We start from the raw sequence: 21,378 nt of genomic DNA on the forward strand, positions 1-21,378 counted from the left end.
CAAAATCAAAACAAACTGCTCAGAAAATGCACAAACCCAGGTCCACAATCCACTAAACACTCCTAACAGTCGTTTTCCACAGTTTATTTTGATGCTGCTTCCAGTGTTTACGGCCATGAAACCAAATCAATCTGTTACCGCACAAACAATCTCAAGTCCAATATGATTCAGCTGTGAATGATGAGGTGAGTTTCAGCAGCTACAGCACCTCTGGGCAATCACGCTGCACAACTTTCTTCACTTATTTATCTCTCTCACACTCACCCCTGCTTGGCCAGTGTCCTGAGGGTACGTCTGCTGATGTATAATTACATGGACTGGCTGGCAGTGAAGGGGCTTTTTCAGAAACTGCCTCTGATGAGCTCAAATTGGAAAGATGGTAGTGGTGGTAATTACGAAAGGACAACCCCAGGAGGGAGCTTGTGAGTTTGTGTGAGGATGAGAGAGAGAGTATCATGCAGGGAACGACAGGATGAAAGACTCCGTCAATAGCAAAGCCAGAGTGGTGCTGCTCGTCCTGTGCGTTTCTTCCTCTGCTAACGGTGCTTCACTAACCAGTCACTTCTCAATTATGTGGTGTGTATCACAACAACAAGTCGCAAAGGCACTCCTAAAGTATTGATGCTGGCTAATGCGCTGTGAGTTACGACTTGCTGAGGTCATGAAATTATGATCGTGATGTAAAAGATTATTTTTACCCGAAGAGAAACCAGTCGTAAGCGATGGTCAGATACAGGATCTCGGCCGGCTCCAAGCTGGCGTGAGCTGCACCATCCTGTGAAAAACACAAGACAAGAGCAAGTTCAATATCTCCTGTGGTGTGTGGGGTTCAGATTACACAACATTTTCGTTTGATAAGAAGATCAATGTGTTCGATTAGGTGATCTGTTCCTCCTGTCGTTACGCCTCTGTGACCTGAAAATCATTCAACCTCCACCGTCATCAAGGATGTTTACAATCCTGTAAACGTGTAATTCAGAGTATCAGGAGTGGAATCAGCTCTACTGTCATAACATCACATGATTTTTAATACTTTTTAGTAGCAGGAAAAATGCCTGTAAAAAGGAACTGCAGCACTAGCAACTGATCTAAAGGTACTCTGAGTAGAATCTGAATCATAATCATCTGAATCGTGGCGACTGTGGCTCAGGTAGTAGAGCGGGTCGTCCAATGATCGAAAGGTTGGTGGTTCGATTCTCGCTCTCGCCTAGTCATGGCTGTTGTGTCCTTGGGCAAGACCCTTTACCCGCCCTGCCTTCAGTGCTGCTCTCACACTGGCGTGTGAATGTTGGTGGTGGTCGGAGGGGCCGTAGGCGCGGATTGGCAGCCATGTTTCCGTCAGTCTGCCCTAGGGAAGCTGTGGCTACAAATGTAGCTTACCACCACCAGAGTGAGAATGTGTGAGTGAAGCACTTTGAGTGCCTTGAAAAGTGCTACATAAATCTAATCCATTATTATCATGAATGAATTCTAGAAACATTCTTTGCTGCTGCATTTCTTCACAAGAAAAAGATTTTCACTTTAATTTCTGCGTTTGTGTTCCATTTCAGTTTCATTCAGAAAAATATACACTAGCAGTCAAAGGTCTGAACACACCTTCTCATTCAGTGCTTTATTTATTTATTTGTATTATTTACTACATTGTAGATGAATATTGACAACTCACACTTTTTGTTAACATAATTTCAAATGCATTCTTTTATAGTTTTGACGTCTTCAGTGTTAATATACAAAATAATTAAATAAAAACCACTGAATTGAGAAGGCGCTTCCAGATTTTTGTCTGGTAGTGTATATAATTACAGTAGGGGCAAATATTCCTATTAAGCCTGAGCCTTAGTAAGTGTCTCTATCCCTTTCTCTAAATATTTAGCTTATGCATTTTATCAATTTAACTACATTTACTGCTCCTTTATACTGGTCCCTCACCTTTCTGTTTTTACACAATAGCAGAAAAAACGTTTGTATTGGCAATCACATTCTGTGACAAACTCACTCTGCATTAAATGTTGGCACAGCAGCCAAAAGGCGTTTTGTTTTACTGCTGCTTAGATAAAAGTTTCAAGTTAAATTATACACATTTGATAGTTCAGATCCTCCAAGTCAGCTGAAGCCCTAAAAGCTGCCAGTGGGTTTGAAAGGCATGTTTAAATAAATAAAACCGCCAAATCACATCATTAATCAGAGCCACACTCAAAGAATTGTCGGATTCTCAACTTTCCAACGGTCCCTGAACTACTCATGTGCCCAAATCTTAAACTTAAATTTGCGCAACTTGGAAAAAAAAAAAAGTCACAATTATTTTTTAAATGACAAAAATAGACAGTTTGTACAAGATTCTGTAAAAACAAAAAAAAGGGAAAATTCTGCATTCTTTAGTCATTAATACCCAAAATTCAGGGTCTTCTCGATTGAACTGCAGGCTGTGTTTACACAGAGCAGAGAACAGCGTTTGATCGTGGCTTTGTTGTTAAAAAAAACAAACATAAAAACTAGACCTGTCCTTGGATCACACTAAGAGGATTGCCTTTTATCCAACCTTATCGTTGTCCATGTTGTACTTAGAAGACTAATCTGTGTTCCTATTGATTAATGTCACTGACAGGTTGTGAAAGCCGTCATATAAGGCGAGGCAAAGTTTAAAAAAAAAAAAAATTCTGACCTCGACTATGATAAACTAAATTGGCCAATAATCAATAAAACCGCCAATAATCATGTCCATTTTCAGTCCAGACACCCTACATCTTTCAGATCAGCCAACTACTGAGTTGTGATTGTTCAAAATGAACACAGCGTTACATAAAACACCACGGGCCGTTTGTCCACATGCGGCTGACATACATCCAATCCCGATTTCTTATTCTGTTTGAAAGCAGCTCTACATGTGTAGACCGTATTTTAACGAGAGGCTTTAAGTGTGGACCACGTCTTGCATATTCATAACGCATGAGTTCTATTTTAAATAAAGGAGGTGAATACAGAGGAGTGTAATTGAGGCACGTCTTTGAAATGGTAAATGAGTTTTACGTGGAGACGGATGAGTGAGGAAGGGTGGAGAGGCCGAAGCAGATGGATTCAGCTTGGGATTACCGGAGCCACTAATGAATGTTTGAAGGCCTAAATGAGCTGCTGGGTGGCCGGTTGTCATGTGGAGAGGTGCTGGGAGAGAATAAAGGAGATGAAAAAAACTGAAGGAGAAGAAGAGGAAGAACTTACTGCCCACAGGGAGATCCTGAGGAGGGACACGAACAGAGGCGTTCGGTCCCAGCCTGATATGCAGTGCACCAGGAGACCACTCTCATCTGAAACAACACACAGCACCACCATCAAGGTCAACACTTTAAAGTGCTCTTTGAAGGATAATAAGTGCAGAATGAAGAGCTAGGGTATGTAATTTCCAACAGAGAGGTCTTGTGTAATATGCACTTGATGGATGAGTGCAATTCTTTCGTAAAGTACTGAACCCAAAACAGGAAATTAGAGTGTATCACAGTGAATGAGACCACTGTAAATAACAATCTACACATTCAGTGCTGCAAAACATGAGTGAACCAGAATCCTCAATCATCCCTAAATGAGAATCCTTTCATAAACTACCACCCATCAAAACAAAAGGTAGTTTTCAGGAGAAAGACTGAAGCTAATTTATAATACTCACTTACAGCTAGCACGTTATGAGGTAGTGTATGCAGTTTAATACTACAGCCCTGTAATAAATCCTCTTTTCATGAAAGCTCTAATTCTTATTTTTGGTTTTAACAAGTGTTGATTTGAGCTCTGCGATTGTTTGTGGTGCTGATTCCGTTATACAGAAAGAATTTTCTTCCCTATTCTGAGGAACTCTGCTTAACATAAATGGGATGAACTAAGTAATAAAAAACACCATCAGTGTAAATCTTTCAAGAATGACTATATTGTTGAATCAACACTCATTTAAGACGATTGTTATACTAGACCCCAGAAAAGATCGACGTAGCCATGGTAACGTCATCTACTGGTTTGGGATCTGTCGTTTTGAACCCTCGATTTTGGCGTTTGATCGTCACCACCATGGTCTTTTAAAACCCAGTCAAAATTAACAAAGTCTATAAATCACTAGCAAGCCCTGCCTTAACCCCATCGAGCCCAGTGTAGCACAGCGCTACGGTTCATTTTTGATTGGTGGTAGATTAGACTTTCTTTTGCGTAGAAAGTTCAGGGAGTTAGACTAACATTTCACACATTCATCAGGTCTCTTTCTCAAGGGTTTGTAAAAATACACAAGTGCACAAAAAACATCCTTATAAACAAGACCACAGGATACTGTGCAACTTTTTTTTTTTTTACAAATTTGAGGGATACAGCTATACTTTTCCAGTATTTTGAAATATGTGAAAAAAACAAAGGATTTTTTTTTAGGTTTATTGCACTTTTAAGCAATTTATTGTCGTAGTTAAGATACAAGTCAATACATATTAAAACTTGGGACATTGGGGTTATATTGGTTTAAAGCAAATGTAAAGGAAATAAAAACACTCCAAAAAATTACACTACATCATGTAAAACGGTCTTAAAGGGTTCAAATATACCCTGCTTCATTGTCTCTTTTCTTCTAAATGGGACCATAATTTACAGAATTACCTTCATGTTGTATTCAAAACGTCTTGAAACTGGCGATTGAGAACACAAACTCAATGGAAAATGCTTACGATGTGACAGATCAAGAGAAAAGTAGTTTTCTCATAGATTTCTATACAATCGAATTCCTTTGTGCCCTGTTTCTATTAAAAAGAATGCAGGCTTAAAGAGCTTCAGCATTTCATAGACTGTTTTAGTGTTGCTGAGTGTAATTAACACTATCCTACAACATTAAATAAAGGCTATAAACGCAACCAGCATTTATTAGGTTGTTCATTTTGACAACAGAAAATGAACACACCGACTCCTGCTAAAGCTGCATTTGTGATTTATTTTTTGGGCCAATTAAGGACAGAGGAAGACTTTAAAAAAAAAAAAAAACACAAATATATTAGCTGGACAAGACTAGCAACAACATATAACATGTACTGCTGCATCCCACTGGATTCATGACTGTTTAACACTCGCTCTCTTTTCAGTTCTGTTTTAGTCCTCATCTCCTGAGAAAACTGTTCAACGTTCCACATGTTCACCAGCTACGGTCTCATTTTGTGTATCTGCTGTGAAGTGCTGAGCAGGTTGAGTATAGAAGCTTTTTGGTTCCCTGAAAACAACGACCTCACAAAACTAAACAATGAAGGCAAAGGAAACACATGTAGCAGCCAATAGTTAACTGTGTTCCTCACATTACACAAAGAAATTTGAACCTGTGTTTTCACTAGTTTAGCTTCAGATTTTAAAACCAAGTCATGGAGGTTTCAGGGTTGAAATGTGAGAGCAATTTTTATATTTAGAGATGTCATATCCAGTTGCTCTCCTGGTTTAATGGGGACTCTTTAAAAAGGCATCCATTTCTGTAACACTGAGTTGGCATAATGGTTTATATATGGTGCAAATGTAATATTCACTTCCACTGATGCACCCTAGAGCTTAGATGTTATGCGTTACAGAATTATAAAGCAGCTGACTGTATGGTGGTGTCGGTAATTTATTCCGCAATATGTAAATTCTCCTCAGAAGACGAGTCTGGTTATTGCTCTAATTGACATCATTAATTTAGAACCACATGTTCATTTGTAATGATACGATCAGTGTTTGTTTTCCCCATCAATTAATGATTGAAATGTCAGTATATAATATCATATTGAAATGCAAATTTCAGGTTTCCAGATCTCAAAGTGATGCCTCATTTCTCTCCAACTGTTAAAGATTTTTAATTTACTATCATATATGAGAAAAGAATACAGCAAATCTGTACACTGAGAAGCTGTAACCAGAGAATGTAAATGTTGGATTACAATGATTTAAAACACATATTAATGGTAAAGGTGTCCACGCTTTGGTTCCTGTCTGATTCTATACAGTACTAACATAAAATACCACAAAAGAATCTTTAAAAGATGAGAATTACATATTGAAGTAGTGTCGTACTAAAAAAAATAAATAAAAAAATACAGAACTGGTGATGATTTTTTTTAAAACTGATTAATAAATTCTGCACTTTTATAAACATCCAAAGTGAATCAATAAAACCAACTCATGATCAAATCAGGTTTTCTATCACTGAAAGATGAGCACTGTAGCTTCATGTTTTTGACACGGAAAATCTTTTCTGGCTTTACTTTGGTGCTTTAAGATCAATAATAATGAACCATCTACACCAGGAGTGTCAAACATAAGGCCCGCGGACCAAAACCGGCCTGTCATGTTTCCAGTCCGGCCCACAGGATGATTTTGCAAAGTGTAAAAATTGAAATGATGAAAATGAAAAGTGACTGTGAAAATATTTAAAGACACTGAATATTGTGCAATGTAATGTCAGTCAGCAGCTTCAGTAAAAGGTTGGTTTTTTTTTTGGTTGAACCCTGTTGTTGAATTGCTGCCACAATTTTTATGCTTTTTTTTTTTTACGTATAAACTTTCTACATTTACAAGGCAGGGGTACACCTTAATTTTCTTCCTTAATAGTTCCCACTTTAGTTGGTGTGCTGTGTCAGGATTCCTGCACAGATGTGGAAATGAATGGCAATTTGAACTATTTCTAGATCCTGACAAGTTGCTTTGATCAAACAGTAAAATACTCCATTGTTCAGGTCCAGATTCATGTGACTAAATATATTGTTGTTGTGATTCACAAACAATAAACTGAGGCTTGATACTGTTGAAATTTATTTTGCTTAAGAAATTTCAAAATGTTTTGTAAAAAGAGTCATTACATGTGAATATTGTCATAATGCACTTTTTTTGCACTAAAACAAAATGATAAAATTTGGATTTGTCTGTATAGCGGTTTTTATGGTGTGATGTTACTGGTCCGGCCCACTTGAGATCATGTTGGGCTGAATGCGGCCACTGAACTAAAATGACTTTGACACCCCTAGTCTACGGGAATAATCAGCAAAAGATAATCAGTCATTAGCTGCAACTAAATGTAAGACTGGATCCTTAACTGAGCCAACAGAACCTCATCGGATCGTATGAACCTACCATCACTGTTGATGATGTGGAGAAGCAGCTTCAGGTAGTTCTGGGTTTGCTCCACCAGGTCCCACGACTGAACACCAAACACACACACAGAGTAAAAACACACTGCTTTTACAACAGAGAAATAAAGGCATTAAGTGCAGTGGGGTTATATTTTGTATTAAGTCATCCTCCACCCCACTGGGGGGCACTATTGTTCTATACATACTGAATGAGGTTGTTCAAGTTCTTCATTTAACAAAATCAAATATTAAAACCTGGATCTCTATGATTTTTAAGTCATGCACAATCATATTATTCACATTTTGGCACCATTTAGCTTCACAGATGTGGATTATAAAACAGTATGTGGGTTTCAACGGCTGCACTATCATTATTACCCACTTCATAAGCAAAGTACTTTTCAGGCTGGACAACAGATGGCACTGAAACATCACAAATACTACAAAGCATAACTTTGTTACACCTGTTACAAAGTGGAGACAACAAACAAAAGAACAGACAGAGAATAGAAAATGAATCATAAGAAAAAGAGAAGATGAGAGCGATGAGGAGGACACAAAAAACTAAACAGAAGAGTTCACCTGGTACTGAGTCCAGTCAATGTTCAAGTTCTGAGTAAAGCATACAGGGATTGTCAAAGGAGCATCCACATAGTCCTGTAAGGATTGAAATTAATGCAAAAGTTAAAATAAATGCAATAGAAACATGTTCTCATCACACACTGAGCTGACTGTTAGAACAGACGCTGTACCTGATTCCAGTTGAAGACCAGACCTTCAGCGGTGTAGTCTCTGTCTTTGTAGTCTTTAAAAAACTCACACCCTGAAAGAGGCAGAGAAAAGCAAATTCACACACAGTAATCATCAACTATATGGAAAGCAAGGCATCGAATGACACAGGGATTAAAACTACTGCCTCCAAACACATTTTCTGATGGGTCAACTCATTGCTTCATTGCATTTTTTTGGTCATTTAGAGTTTGTGCTGCGTAAATCTAGAGCACAGTTTATTTTACAATGTTGAATATCTGATCAAACGGCTGCTACAAGTTCAAACCTTACTTCAATCTAGAAAGGTAAACGTCATAACATTCAAACTAAAATCACTGTGCATCTAATTGCTCTGCTTAGAGATTAATTTTTATCAAACCATATCACATAGAAAGACAGTTTTGATCCTAAATTTGAGTTTTTTGTTATCAAGATATGGACTCAGTGGGACTTTTATTACTGTAAAAGCCAACGCTCTACAGTGCAGTTGAAGATCTGACTGGTCTTTTGGAATAAGTCTAAACGTTTCCATTTCCTCCAGTGTGGGAATGTAAACACAGTAGTAGCACTCAAACCAAAATTCAATTCAATTGTATTTATATAGCACAAATTCACATCATGTCACCTCACAGCACTTAGCACAGTAATGTACACACCTTATGAATAATAAACAGAACAGAAAACCCTGTACATCTAATTGGTTTGTTTAGAGACTGCTTTTCATCAAATCATATACAGAAAATGACAGTTTTGATCCTAAATTTTAGTTTTTTGTGACCAAGACTGCAGTGAGTGGGACTTTTATTACTGTAAAAGAGTAATAAGTTCTACTGATATCAGCTGATTTACAAGGTTTGACATCTTCTCATGGTGTTCGGCACACTTTGTTATGCAGTGATGTAGCTGCAATAAGTGCATTTAACTTCTATAGAAAGAAGAACTGGATGGCATGTAGAATGGCCGTTAGCCGATCATGTGATAAAAGCCAATACTGCATTATAAACTAGTATTTCTAGTGGAGTGACTGAAAAGGCTGCTGGGTACCTGGGTAAGGCACAGACAGCAAGGTAAAGTCTGCATAGCGTTGAGCCTTGTCCACCTTCTCAGAGGACGTCACACTGCAGAGAGAAAGACACAAAGATGAGATCCATGATTGGCAAAAATTACAAAAGCACCCATTCTACACAATAAACTGCCATTTAAGTTGCCATAATGGTTAACAAATAACATTTTATATCCATTATGAGGTATCGGCTCCACAAGACTTCTCGATGTGTCCTGTAGTATCTGGTATCTAATACACAACATAATCAGTCTTTATTTCATCTGTGTGCGGTCAGAATATTTTTGGCTCATCAGTTTAAGTTGGTGTATACGCAAGAATAAACTCTCAAAGCAACAAAGTACGGCTCCGTTTCATTTTAACAGTATGAACAGATGCTCTGTTGTTGCAATGACGAAGCCACGTCATTGAGCTGGTAGGTAACAGAGTGTTCTGTAGTAGCAGTTATTAAATTCTGGGGCCACAGCCACACACTGATTTAATAAGTGAACTACTTTGTAGGGCTGGACCCGAATATTCAGTCGTGACGGTGGTATCCGAATATTAATTTTGAGACCAGAATATTCGCCCCTACCCCCCGTCAGACGTTACAGAGCGGACCGAATACTCGGACATTCGTCATTAATCGGGGCCAAATATCCGAAGCCCAGAATCTGCTAATCAGGCCAGCCTTACTACTTTGAGCTGTAGAAGGCAGTTTTTAAGGTAAGCGGTTAGTTGTTTCTTGGTGAAATACATGCTTGGGGTCTTAGTTAACATTACCTAAGAATACATATTTGCACAAGCTTCTTCATTAAACTTTTAATCAAATAAATACTCATTTTGGGACTCACTGGTTAATCATTTCAACTGATGTGCTGCGAGTCACAAAATATTTTCTGCCAGGACAATAAATAGGACAAACAGAAATAGGTGGTCCCGCTTTGCATTTAGTGTTTCCTGTAATTCAGAATTAAAAGTCACATCAGTAATGAGTTACGTCGAGCTTCAGCTTGCTACTTCATAGCATGGCGGTTCTGTTTGCTACTATTACGAGCCATTCTTTTCCTCAGTGTTTTTCCCTGGTCTCCTACCTGCTCCTTCATCATTCATTATGTATTTTCAGCCAAAATGATCTGCTTAAGTGTATCTCAGAATAGTGCAGTACCATCTGCTCCATGTGTAACCTAACAGCTGCCATCAACAACTGCAGTGGTTTAGCTTCTAAAACGCACACAATGATGTGACAGTGATTACCCTGCACTAAAAACAAAGAGCTGGATAAAGCTAAAGTAAATCTCAAGACTCCCTGGTCTAAATGTTGTACAGCACTTTGCGCTGTTTTTTTGTATGAAAAGTGCTTTATAAATAAAGTTTGATTTGATTTGATTTGATTTAGAAATAATCACATCATTCTGCATTTAGCCGGCCTCCTCCTAACTCAATTGGTGGCGAACACTTGTGTAGTCAGAAGTCAGATCAGATGCTTTCCAAAAGCTTTGCTTTCAACAAACTCCAGAGGAAATAGTGACCCAGATAGCAGGCAGAGTGTGAATGAATTAGTCCGTGCTGTTCCTTACTTTAGGCCAAACTTAACCTTCTTGTTCTCCACCATCAGGTCACAGATGTAGCGAACCGAGAGGTAACGTAGCAGCTTAATGTCGTGGCCTCGAACCTTGTCGAAGAGCTGGGAGTCCCCATTCCTGATGGAGCGGAGACAAGAAAATTTTAATGAAAGAAAGAAAATTTGATGTAATTGACATGGAAGAGCCGCATCTCAGTAACGGTAACATCATACTTTAAGGCAACTTCATTGTTGCCTTTTGAAGACCTCTTTAATACCAGTTTGACCATCTCAAGCCTATGGATGAACGATTAATGGACTGTAAATTGAACTCGTTATAAAACAATATCATTTTTAGGACATGCATGATGCAGCCTGTCTGACCCAGGCATTTAACTGTTACCAGTCAAATTCATTCAATATTACATGTCTACCCCCCTTGTAACTATGTAAAAGAAAACATATATACGAAGGAAAACCAGCAGGGATTAAATACACTTTAATAATTTGTTACATTACATTTTGATTTTAACAATAATACTGTGTGCCTTCACTGAATTTGTGCATGTTAATAAATAACAGAGCAGAGGGTTGCTCTGACCAATCAAAAATAATTCATTCTTTTTGGAGTTATGACAATTAGTTGAATAATATTCTAAACACAAGGAAAGTTACATGTAAAGATTTTGATAACTGTTTGTGTTCCAGTAATTAAGTGAGAAAATTTGGTAAACATTAGCTGGTTTTAGCTAAAAATGTGCAGATTTTTGTGGAAGATGACGGTAAATGACAGAAAAAACAGAAGGCAAAAGACAAATTTTCAGATGTTTAGCAATTTAGATTTAAGTTTTATAACTCCTAGTATGTCCTTTCTTGAAGGAAACTGAATAAAGTGCGTTTTTATTAATCTGGTGAAGGGGTTCGATTACCTGACTGCACTGTCATCCTCTGGAACCTCCTCTGACTCCGTCCACGTGTCATCACTGCCCCCTACAAAACACAGAGGTGGGAAAAGATCAGAGTGAAGCAAACCTCCACAAAATGAGGCTACAAGAAGTCCCAATTAAAAAAGAGAAAAAAATCTTACAAATTTACAACAGAAATGTCAAATAGGACTTCTGCAGAGTTCATCTATTTAAATTTAAAATCCCTCTCAGGTCATTAATTTAATCCCTAAAATGGAATTAAACCTTTCAACAAAACATATAATGAATATAAAATAGAAGAAATGTCATTATTGATCTCAGAGTCCTACAGCAGCTGACAGGAGAATGTAGTAAAGCTCAACTGATAAATCAGCTGGAAAACAGAAAAGACATGTTTGAATATGGTTTGCTCATCAGAGAGCAGAAAATAATTTTTATGGGAAACGATCCCACTTAGTACATATTGTAATCACAACATTTAGGGTCAAATGCAAGGACTATATATATATATTAAAAAAATGCACTCATGGTGAAAAAAAATAATAATAAATAACATTCGCTGATAAACAGTATTTCATCAGACTTTTCTAATACTCAAAAGATTCACATCTGTTCACTGTCTGTTTCGTTCATTTTTACAACACCGCAAAAGTTCAAGATCTACTTCTTCATTCTGACAATACTCTGGACTCCATTATAGGACTGTTTTCTAGTCTGTAAACGAAGGACGTCGAGGACACACATGCAAGCTTTCTTCTGATCACGTGGCTGACTGTTAAACTGATGCACTGACAAATATATTATCATATCTATCATATCATTATTAGAATTTGTACATTACCAGTCAAAAGTTTGAACACACTTTCCCATTCAATGGTTTTTATTTAATTATTTTATGTGTTGTTGATTAATACTGAAGACATCAAAACTATAAAAGAATACAGATGGAATTATGCTGTAAACAACAAAGTGTTAATCTACAGTATAACGTAAAGAATAATACGAATAAATAAAAAGCATCGAATGATAAGGTGTGTCCAAAGTGGTAGTGTGTATTATCTCACTCAATTACAGGAACATTTTTATAGTTAAGTATATGTAAACAGCAGTAGATCTGCTGCACCGATTTCTCACCTGCAGCACCTAATTTGCATTCACAACTAGAAACATTGACAAGAGAGCTGATGAACAAAGTTTGACATCTTTTCCTGACACTTTTGTTGTTGCTTTAAAGGACCACCAAAGCCACATCCTTCATGTAGCCCCGTCCACAACGACTGTGGTTGGTTTAAAGAATTAGCAACGAGCCAGATAGTCTTTTCCCCTTTAGCAGAACGATACTGAGCTGCAGCCAAACCACTATGTTCCACAGAATGGGCTGGCTAATTGAGGCTCGATGTGATGAGATACTAGTAAAAGTGTTTTAAAGGAAAGCATCTGACAGACAAATGAAAGAAATATAAATGAACTTGGTCAACAAGCTGCTCTACTTGGCATAATTTGTGGATAGTTCTCAAAAGCATTAAACGTGTATTTTTTTTTTTTTAAATGAGGAAACAAAGGGGAGTTTACAAGCTTGTGGCCATCTGTCAGCTTGATGCAGGCTAATTATTTCTTTATTTACAGTCACAGATTGTTTCTGTTTTAGGCTTGATATCTGAAATTCTAATTTAGAGGGATTAAATGCATTGAGTAAAATGAGTCACACTCAATATGTAGTTAATTTGTTTAAAACTCGAAATAAGTTCATTTCATACACTTTATCCAGTCATTTAAAAAGAGCCGTCTTGGCATGGCAAGCAGAGTGAGGTTTTATTTCCTTCTAATGGCACAAAAATGGATCTGAAAACATCAGATATAACTTAAAGGGTAACTCCAATGTATTTAAAATGAGTTTTACGTTCAACTCTATTGGTCAAGTAAGTCATTTCTGAGAAAAAATTTGAATAATGATGTTGGAAACAGGGGCTAGTAATGTGTCATCATACTACAATGTTCTAGAAAAAGACACACTTCTGTAATATTGTGGTGATTCTTAATGAAACCGAACCTCAGTCATTTAAAGAATCACTCAGTCCCAGAAAGAACATTTTAACATTTGTCATCTGACAGGTGCAGCAACTATTCCCAGGTCAGAATCTGTGAACTGAAACCTAGCATGGAAAATCAGTCGACCAGAGCTTCCCCTATTTGCCCTAAAATTAAGTTGCGTGTGCTTTTGTGAACCATTTACCTGAGAAGATGTAGTTGTAGCCCGTGCGTCCGTACAGCTCCCCCCAGCCTGCCAGAGTGGACGACCGGCATATATGCTGCAAACGAGGAAGAAACGATGCGGGATCTGACTGTTGTTGCAACAATCATTATCTCAACAACAGAGAAAAACAAAGAAGTTGCGGCAACAGAACACCTTAGAAAGCTTTCTTAAATGTCATAACAAATACGATAAAGTTTCGATTCAGCTAAGCTTTGGTTTCTGTAAGAGGAACTGAGACCGCGCTTGTTTCAGTTTTAACATTTCAAGGAGCAATCACAGTGAGGTGTAGATTTACAGGCTTTTGACCATTCAAAGTCCAAAAATTATTTTCTTACAGCTGCTTTTGGTTTCTACTATGATCAACAGCCAGTCTTAAGGACATTTCCAGAAGACTTACAATAAATCTATGAAAAAAATAAATAAATGCATGATTGTTTGTGACAAAGATAGATGTGCTTCAATCATTCCTCTATAGAAAATTAAGAGTTGTTGGAGTCACTGGAAACTCAAGACTGCCAATGATATGCATGATCTTTACATATATATGTAAACTTTTGTTTGTGATAGTCAGTACATCCTCCAGCAGACGAGAATTATTCTTCCTGAAAATACCATGACTATAGTAGACGCTGGCATAGGAGATGCTTATTTATTGTGCCTGTCTAGTAAGTAGAATTTATTTATATAGCACCTTTCACATATAAAATCACAAAGTGCTTTACAAGCAAAATACAACAAGGATAAAAGCAAAAACAATAATGGTAAAGGTATTAAACTGTTAAAACAGGGGTCAGCAGCTAAAATAAAGTGCATTAAAACAATAAATAAAATAAAGCAGTTACAGGTCAAAAAAGGCCTGTCGGAATAAAAACGTCTACAGCTGCCTCCTAAAAGCTTCACAGAAGTCGACCGAGCTCAGCTGTAGAGGAAGAGCATTCTACAGTTTTGGTGCAAAAGCTTGGAAAGCACAGTCACCACGGGTTTTATACGTGAAGGACAGCAAGAAATTTTTATTGACTTGATCTGAGAGCTCTATTTGGGACGTAGAGCTGACGGAGGTCGGAGATATACTGTGGCGATTGGCCACGGAAAGCCTTAAAAGTAATCATCAGTATTTTAAAATGTACTCGAAAACTGATGGGGAGCCAGTGAGGAGTGAACAGGACTGAGGTGATGTGAGATGAATACGATTAAGAGAGGATTGATTTAAACAGGTATAAAGTGCGTTACAATAATCTAAACAGGATGAAATAAAAGCATATAAAGTCATCTCCAGTTCCACTTTGGATACCGTGGATTTTAACTTGGCTACTTTATGTTTTGTGGGATATTTTATTGTTTGGGGTTTTTTTGCATTTAAAAAATTATTGTTTTTTTTTTTTTTTTTTTTATTGTGAACCCTTGTGTAGCTGCTGCATAACAAATCACCCTTCAAAGGACAAATGATAAAGTTGAAGGAAATACCTTGCCATTGTAGAGGATGACCGGACAGACGAACCTCCCTCTGCAGCGAGCCAGCTTACTCCGGTTCACCAGATCCTGCAACTTACTGATCTGCACTGTGCTCTCAAATCTGCTGGAACAAACCACCACATTGTGTCCATGTTAGTCTACTAACCACTTAATTTAATCTGAAACCATTTGTGACAACACAGCAAAAATCAGCAGACAAAAACCTGACACTTTAAAATCGTCAACTGTTCTCACCGACACAGATGTAGGTCACAGTTAAGTGGAGCATTCAGCTTTGGCAACAAATAAACTTTACAACATCTGATTCTATCATTAGCCTCACTAACGTACATCTTTACTGCCTGCTCCAGGGTCAAATAAGTTTAGGTGCGGCATTCTTGAACGTCAAAGATAATAAAGAGTGAAGTGACAAATCTGCCAAAGGTTTTTGTGGCAGGATGGTAATAAAATGTTACGAGTCAAACAATCCGCAGCTCACTCAGCATGCCATTAACCCCATTTTCCATTCATGTTGGTCCATCATATCAGTTCTGCATTATTTGTCTGCGTGTCTGGCATTCCAACATGCAAAGCTGTTCAACTTACAGTGGAATTTACAGTGGAATATGCAGTACAGTTTATTGTCAAAGGGATAAATAATATCCCCCCAGCAAGTTTCGTATCCTAAACGGGTTCTAAGCTTATTTTCCAGAAAATTTACAGTACGTGATGCAATCCAAAAGATTCGGTGCACGGAGCGCGTCGTGGTCATGAGCATGCAATGTGGGAAGTCAGGAGGCTGCACGATAGTGTAACCAGTGCAACTGAAGCAGAGAGCAAACACCACATTCTGTGTCAGCCTTCATGCCGACAGTCATCACTGGTGATTTGAGATGTGTCTGCTGCTACCACGAAAGAAGACTCAGCAGTTTCCACAGGACTACAATAAAGAATGCTTGTCGTTTCTTACACGTTCACAGGGTTGTGCATTGTGAATTTAGCGTCCGAGAGCGAGCATTTAGTAAAAATGGCCTACAGTGTGCTGTGGGTGCATCAACGCACAGTGATTCTGCACCCACACCACTTGTATAATTTATTTAACACTCTGTGACCGCTTTCTCTCCCCCAGAATGAAATTCAAGTTGAAGAGATTTGCCGCTAAGTTTAGGAAATCTAGCGCCTGACATTAGACGGAACGGGACATCCAGGGATCATGTGAAGAGTTTTATTTTCAGGATTTTTTTTTTTTTTTTTTTTTACTTCATCTCAATTCCGGTGCTGCAAGGAATCACTGAAATGTTGTTTTTCAGTTTTATAGGTTGACCCACTGGAAATTACGAACAGCATATGAAATGAGGTTTGCGTACAAATGAGGGGATTTGGCAAACGAGTCCTTCGTACTACAGCATGTGAAGCATTTGAGGTAAAGAATGCTTTTGCTCCTGTGGTGAAGCACGGATTATATTTCCAGGAATACGCTGGGAAAATAGCTCAGCTGCATTAACCAGCGGAGAAAAAGAAGGATTTATTGAATCACGGCGTATTACTTCCTATTTCCAGCTTCAAAGTAACCTCATGTGACAGTAGAGTCACTTCATTCCTCCGCTGCCTGCATGCTTTCAGGCTGGATATAGAGGCTGCCCTTTGCTCCGTGCACCAACGTAAGGTGAGCATGGTCAGCAGAGAGACACAAACAAACAAGAGCAGTAATTGGTAACCGAGCGGCATGGACTTTGTATCAGAAAAGGATGGGATTGATTGAGCAGTGCAGAAATACCTGTCTCGCTCCACATCTGTGCATTCATACTCCAGGAAAACTATCTGGCGGGGGTAGTGGCCACACACTTCTCCATTGATGTTATGGATGACACTGTACTTGTAATCTCTGGCAAACAGCTCCAGACAACGCTTCTCTATTGCCTCCACCTGACAGAGGGGGAAAAGAACATTGTTATCGATCTTATTGGTTTCTTCTAGATCAAAGTAAATAGTCTAAACAGTTTTGAAATTATCAGTGCCTGAAAAAGATAATCAGAAGGTTTGGGTTGATCCCAGCAAAATTGTCCGAATTCATCGTTACAAACTGCATTATTATATTTAACACTGAACAAGTATCTAGGAATTTGTAATTTATTAAGCTATTTCATCACTGTTTGCTTGATTTCTATATTTTTGACGGCAAAACACAACTCTTGCCAGTTATCAAACCTCAATTTATCCCCTATGATATGAGAAAAAAAACCATGAGTTGAGCTAAAAGCTTAGTAGCTATTTGTGGCAAATCTTGATTCAGTTTCCTATAATTATCTGTAAGGTGGATAAATATCTGCTACTAAAACAATAAGCTAGTGTACTGCATTGACAAATTAGTACTGTTTAACTTTAAAAATACATACTGAGTGCATTAGTGAGGTGTTTGATGAAACTTTAATGGTAGAAAAATCTATGATTTGATTTATTTTGTGCATTAGTGAGCAAGATTAGAGACTGCACACACAATAAGCTCATGTTCTTTACTGATTACAGCTTACATAAAACTGTCTGTACTTTCATTATCGATCACCTTATGTCTTGATCATCCTTGCATTCAAACACGAGTAATAAGTAAAATAAAGCATAAGCTCCTTATCGATTCTGGACTTTTCTTCTCTTTGTGTAATTAGAGTCACACCGTGGTAAAGATGTTCTTGACCTTCCTATTCCTCAGAACTAATACAACTCTTAGCAAATTATAAAACACATCATTTCCCACAATACATGTTTTGTCAACTGCTCTCCAAAGAGACAACATAACCAGCACTGACTTTGAACAAAAACACTAAATGTAAGAAAATGTGACTGTTCGTAATAGATTGAGCACTATATCTTACCCGAGGAGTGACTTCCTTCGCTCTGTACTGTGTCTTTGAAAATAAATCTATCAAATCCGCTATTTCCTCGCTCTTCCTGACCGACAGTCCGTAGGCCGTGAAGCCGCCGGCCGCGGAGGGGGAGGCGGCCATCATAGCGCCTCGACCCGCTGCGGTGGCCTCTAGCCGCACTCGACCTCCTTCAAACACCGCAGAGCCTTGTCCTGTAGAACGGGAAGACCGACCAGGCCATCCCTTCCCAGCCAGCTTTTTCCTGACTGCCCGCTTGAGGGGGCCGGACCCGGGGAGCCTTCCGGAATTCAGGGCACCGGCAGGCTGCTCCACTCAAACACAAGCCGACACAGCCCTCTCAGCCGGCCACTCGCACAACACCGCCGCGGCCGCTGCTAACTAGCTCCCGGAGTTAGCACGACTCGCTACCAGGCTAGCTCCTTAAGGTGTAGCTTTTCCACAAACTCAAAACCCTCGTGAATTCATTTGAGTCAAATTCAAACCTTTGTTGTCCTCCACATTACGACAAAACGGGTTTCTGACATGAGTTTAAACCGCTGCCCGTCTCTCCACGCCAGCACCAGCTAACTGAACTCCGGTCACCCGGAGTCAGGACACCCCGAGGATCCTTCCCCGGCCTTCTCACGTTTCCTCAATGTCACGGCTTCATGTCTCCGTTTTCAGCACGACCATGACAGTAAACGGATTAAAGACATACAGCAGTGAATGCCGTCGCTGCAGGGTCTCAGTGCTGCATATGTTGTTGTGAATGACAGATCCAGCGGAGCAGCGCGGTGTTGCAATCCGTGTTCTCCGGTCTGAAGGTACAACAGGCGGTAAACAGGAAGCAGGCGCCACCACGTGACTGCCATCTCCCCCCCTTTAAATGACGTGTGCTGAGGCTGATGATTGGACTCAGTATGGGAAGTACAAAGTGCCAAAATTCTCCTCTGTATAGACACACTTCAATTAAATCAGAATTTCAATGTAAAACGCTACCTAAAGCCAATTAAATGCTCTGAAGTTCAAATAATATGACTTAAGACATTTTATACATCATCAAAAACCAAAAACGTGTTTCTTCTTGGGGTGCTCCAATTACAACAAGAAAAGCACTCAGAGAGGGCAGTACTCTGCCAAGGCTGTTCAGTCGATGGTGATTTCCGATGGATGAAATCTTTTTTTTTTTTTTTTAAATTCATGGTCTGCAACGGTTGATTTGTTGTAGGATCGCAATTGTGATCGTCAGCAGGCAGCTGACGTAGTGTTCACTTGTTGTCATGGTTACAGTGTGGCCGTGCTGCATTGTTGCAATGATACAGAACTCTTCGACAAATCCGTGGATCCAGACTATAAGCCGTATCACTGCCAAAATCTAATCAATTGGTTCTGGTTCCCTAAAAAAAATCATCGAAATCCGTTTTTAAGTAATGTTGCTAAAAGACAAATAGACAGACAAACCTAATTTTAACCCTAACATAGATGTTTATCTTGTCTTGAAGTGCTTTACACATCATCAAAAGCCGAAAAAGTGCAGCTTTTTACAGAGCTCTGATTACTATGTAGTGTTTCACACAGACAGACGATGCTTTTTATGCTGTCTAGACTCTGCAGGCTGTGGATTATGAAATATTACCTTTGTTTGCGTGTGGTTCACATAGCAAAATGTTTTTTTAGGCTGTCAAAAGTTAAGAAAATACAATAAGATGCAATACAATATGATATGATACAAAACAACAGGATAAGCCTTTATTAATCCCACAGTGGGGAAATTTGCATTGTTACAACAGCTAATAATTAAACAAATACCAGTAGAAGAATGAAGAAACAAAAAAAACGTGCATGCGTGCTGGTTCAGACTGTTAAAATTCCTCTAGTTGTAGAAATAGCAATGTTGCACATACTGATGATATTTTACTGATTTGTTCATGAGCAGAAATACTAATAGTATGGTATGATAGTACAATATAAACTTGTGCAGATTTCTCCGTAAGTTGAAAAATAATGATATTGCTTACATTCTTGTAGATGCAGGAAACCTGATGTTGCACAGACAGAGTTTTTAAAAGTGTAAAATATTTATAATTCACAGCTTTGAATATGTTTATATGGCACCAAAATGAAATAAAATATTAAGTTACAGTATGGAATGCTGGAAGGGCCATAATTCACCTCTATATGCATGCAAATTTCTAATATCAAATATAATTAAAAATTTTATACACTTTTGGCCTTTTCTATGGACCTCCAGTACAACCAAAAATGGGCTTTTGAGATTTGTTGACTGAATAATATTGGGGAAGACTGATGAGGGAAACCTAGAGTGAAGTGGTCAGTGACTTTTGAAAGAGCTTTTTGTTTCTTTATTTGTTAGAACATTTGATGTTGTTCTATGTTTAGTAATTGATTTACTAGTGTGACTTGTGGTTGCCTAGTTAGCAGAGGCAGAATGTGTGTGAAGTCTAATTCTAATGCAGTAGCAACAGTTGTCCTCAGGTGAGTTTGGTATTTCCTGACAGCTCCTGAACACACCACTATAGAACTGGGTGGACTCCTCCCATGTTTCAGCCTCTGATTGAGGGGATTTAAACCACCTGTAGCATCATGGCTGACTTTTGTCTACTTCCTGGTTTCCACATGGGCTCCTCTGTCACTGTAAGGCAGGTGATGGAATCAGATTTAAAGATGTTTTTTGTTCATGTGTACAGAGTGATGAAGGAGCATTTGTTTGAGTGATTATGTTGGTGTCTGTTTGGCTGAGGTTTCTGACACCAAAGGCTTGTCTGCTTTTGTGTGATGTGAAAGCTGCTGGTCCCCCTCAAGTCTGCATAGCCAATACACCAATACATGTCACATTACATGTAATCAACTTTGTTATTATATTGGTAAAACTGATGATGACATTGCAGACGAATATTCTCTGGTGTAACAATTTGCCCGAGTAATGGATGACATGAGGAACTACTTTTGAACTTCACCCCCAACCAGGCCGGACTGGCAATCGGGAGAGGCGGGACTTTTCCTGGTGGCCTGCCTCCTTATTGGCCTGCCTGGACAGGCCAGCCACGGACTGGCAGGCCAATGAAAAAAGTTGATCGGCTTTTTGGCAGACAGGCGAGAGACAGCAGCGCTAGAAGCCTTACAGAGTACACGCCCACCCTCCTGTCACTCACACAAAGCAAGTGCTCTGAGCTCTAAATCAGAAGGATAAGGATTGGTCAAAGTGACATTTTTTAGAAGAAACGTGCCATGATTGGTTAGTTGCTTTATGGCCCGCCCCTTCATAGCGAAAACCATAGATATATATCTATGGCGAAAACGGGGAAGCATGCACTGCAGAGCGGTTATATGAGAGTGAGGCGAGAGAGTGGAAGGAGCATGGGCGTAACGGACGCGGAGTACGCG

General features: G+C 38.9%; 1 protein-coding gene across 2 annotated transcripts in view; it reads right to left on the bottom strand.

Annotated features, from left to right (window-relative positions):
• Positions 1-18,846, bottom strand: part of mtmr14 (myotubularin related protein 14) — a 31,276-nt gene extending 12,430 nt beyond the window's left edge. Inside the window, exons 1-12 of one of the 2 annotated variants that reach the window (XM_051948494.1) lie at positions 17,983-18,846; positions 16,890-17,038; positions 15,125-15,233; positions 13,640-13,715; positions 11,410-11,470; positions 10,497-10,619; positions 8,919-8,992; positions 7,856-7,926; positions 7,686-7,760; positions 7,105-7,171; positions 3,217-3,302; positions 699-775 (exon numbers count right to left, since the gene is read on the bottom strand). In XM_051948494.1, coding sequence (XP_051804454.1) covers positions 699-775; positions 3,217-3,302; positions 7,105-7,171; positions 7,686-7,760; positions 7,856-7,926; positions 8,919-8,992; positions 10,497-10,619; positions 11,410-11,470; positions 13,640-13,715; positions 15,125-15,233; positions 16,890-17,038; positions 17,983-18,117 — 1,103 coding nt within the window. In that variant the 5' untranslated portion in view covers positions 18,118-18,846. Of the gene's footprint in view, positions 1-698; positions 776-3,216; positions 3,303-7,104; positions 7,172-7,685; positions 7,761-7,855; positions 7,927-8,918; positions 8,993-10,496; positions 10,620-11,409; positions 11,471-13,639; positions 13,716-15,124; positions 15,237-16,889; positions 17,039-17,982 lie in introns of both variants that reach the window. The other variant, XM_051948493.1, reaches the window with a different exon arrangement.
• Positions 18,847-21,378: the final 2,532 nt, after the last annotated feature.

The sequence above is a fragment of the Acanthochromis polyacanthus genome, chromosome 5 (genome assembly GCF_021347895.1).
Source record: "Acanthochromis polyacanthus isolate Apoly-LR-REF ecotype Palm Island chromosome 5, KAUST_Apoly_ChrSc, whole genome shotgun sequence".
In the NCBI taxonomy this organism is placed as follows: domain Eukaryota; kingdom Metazoa; phylum Chordata; class Actinopteri; family Pomacentridae; genus Acanthochromis; species Acanthochromis polyacanthus.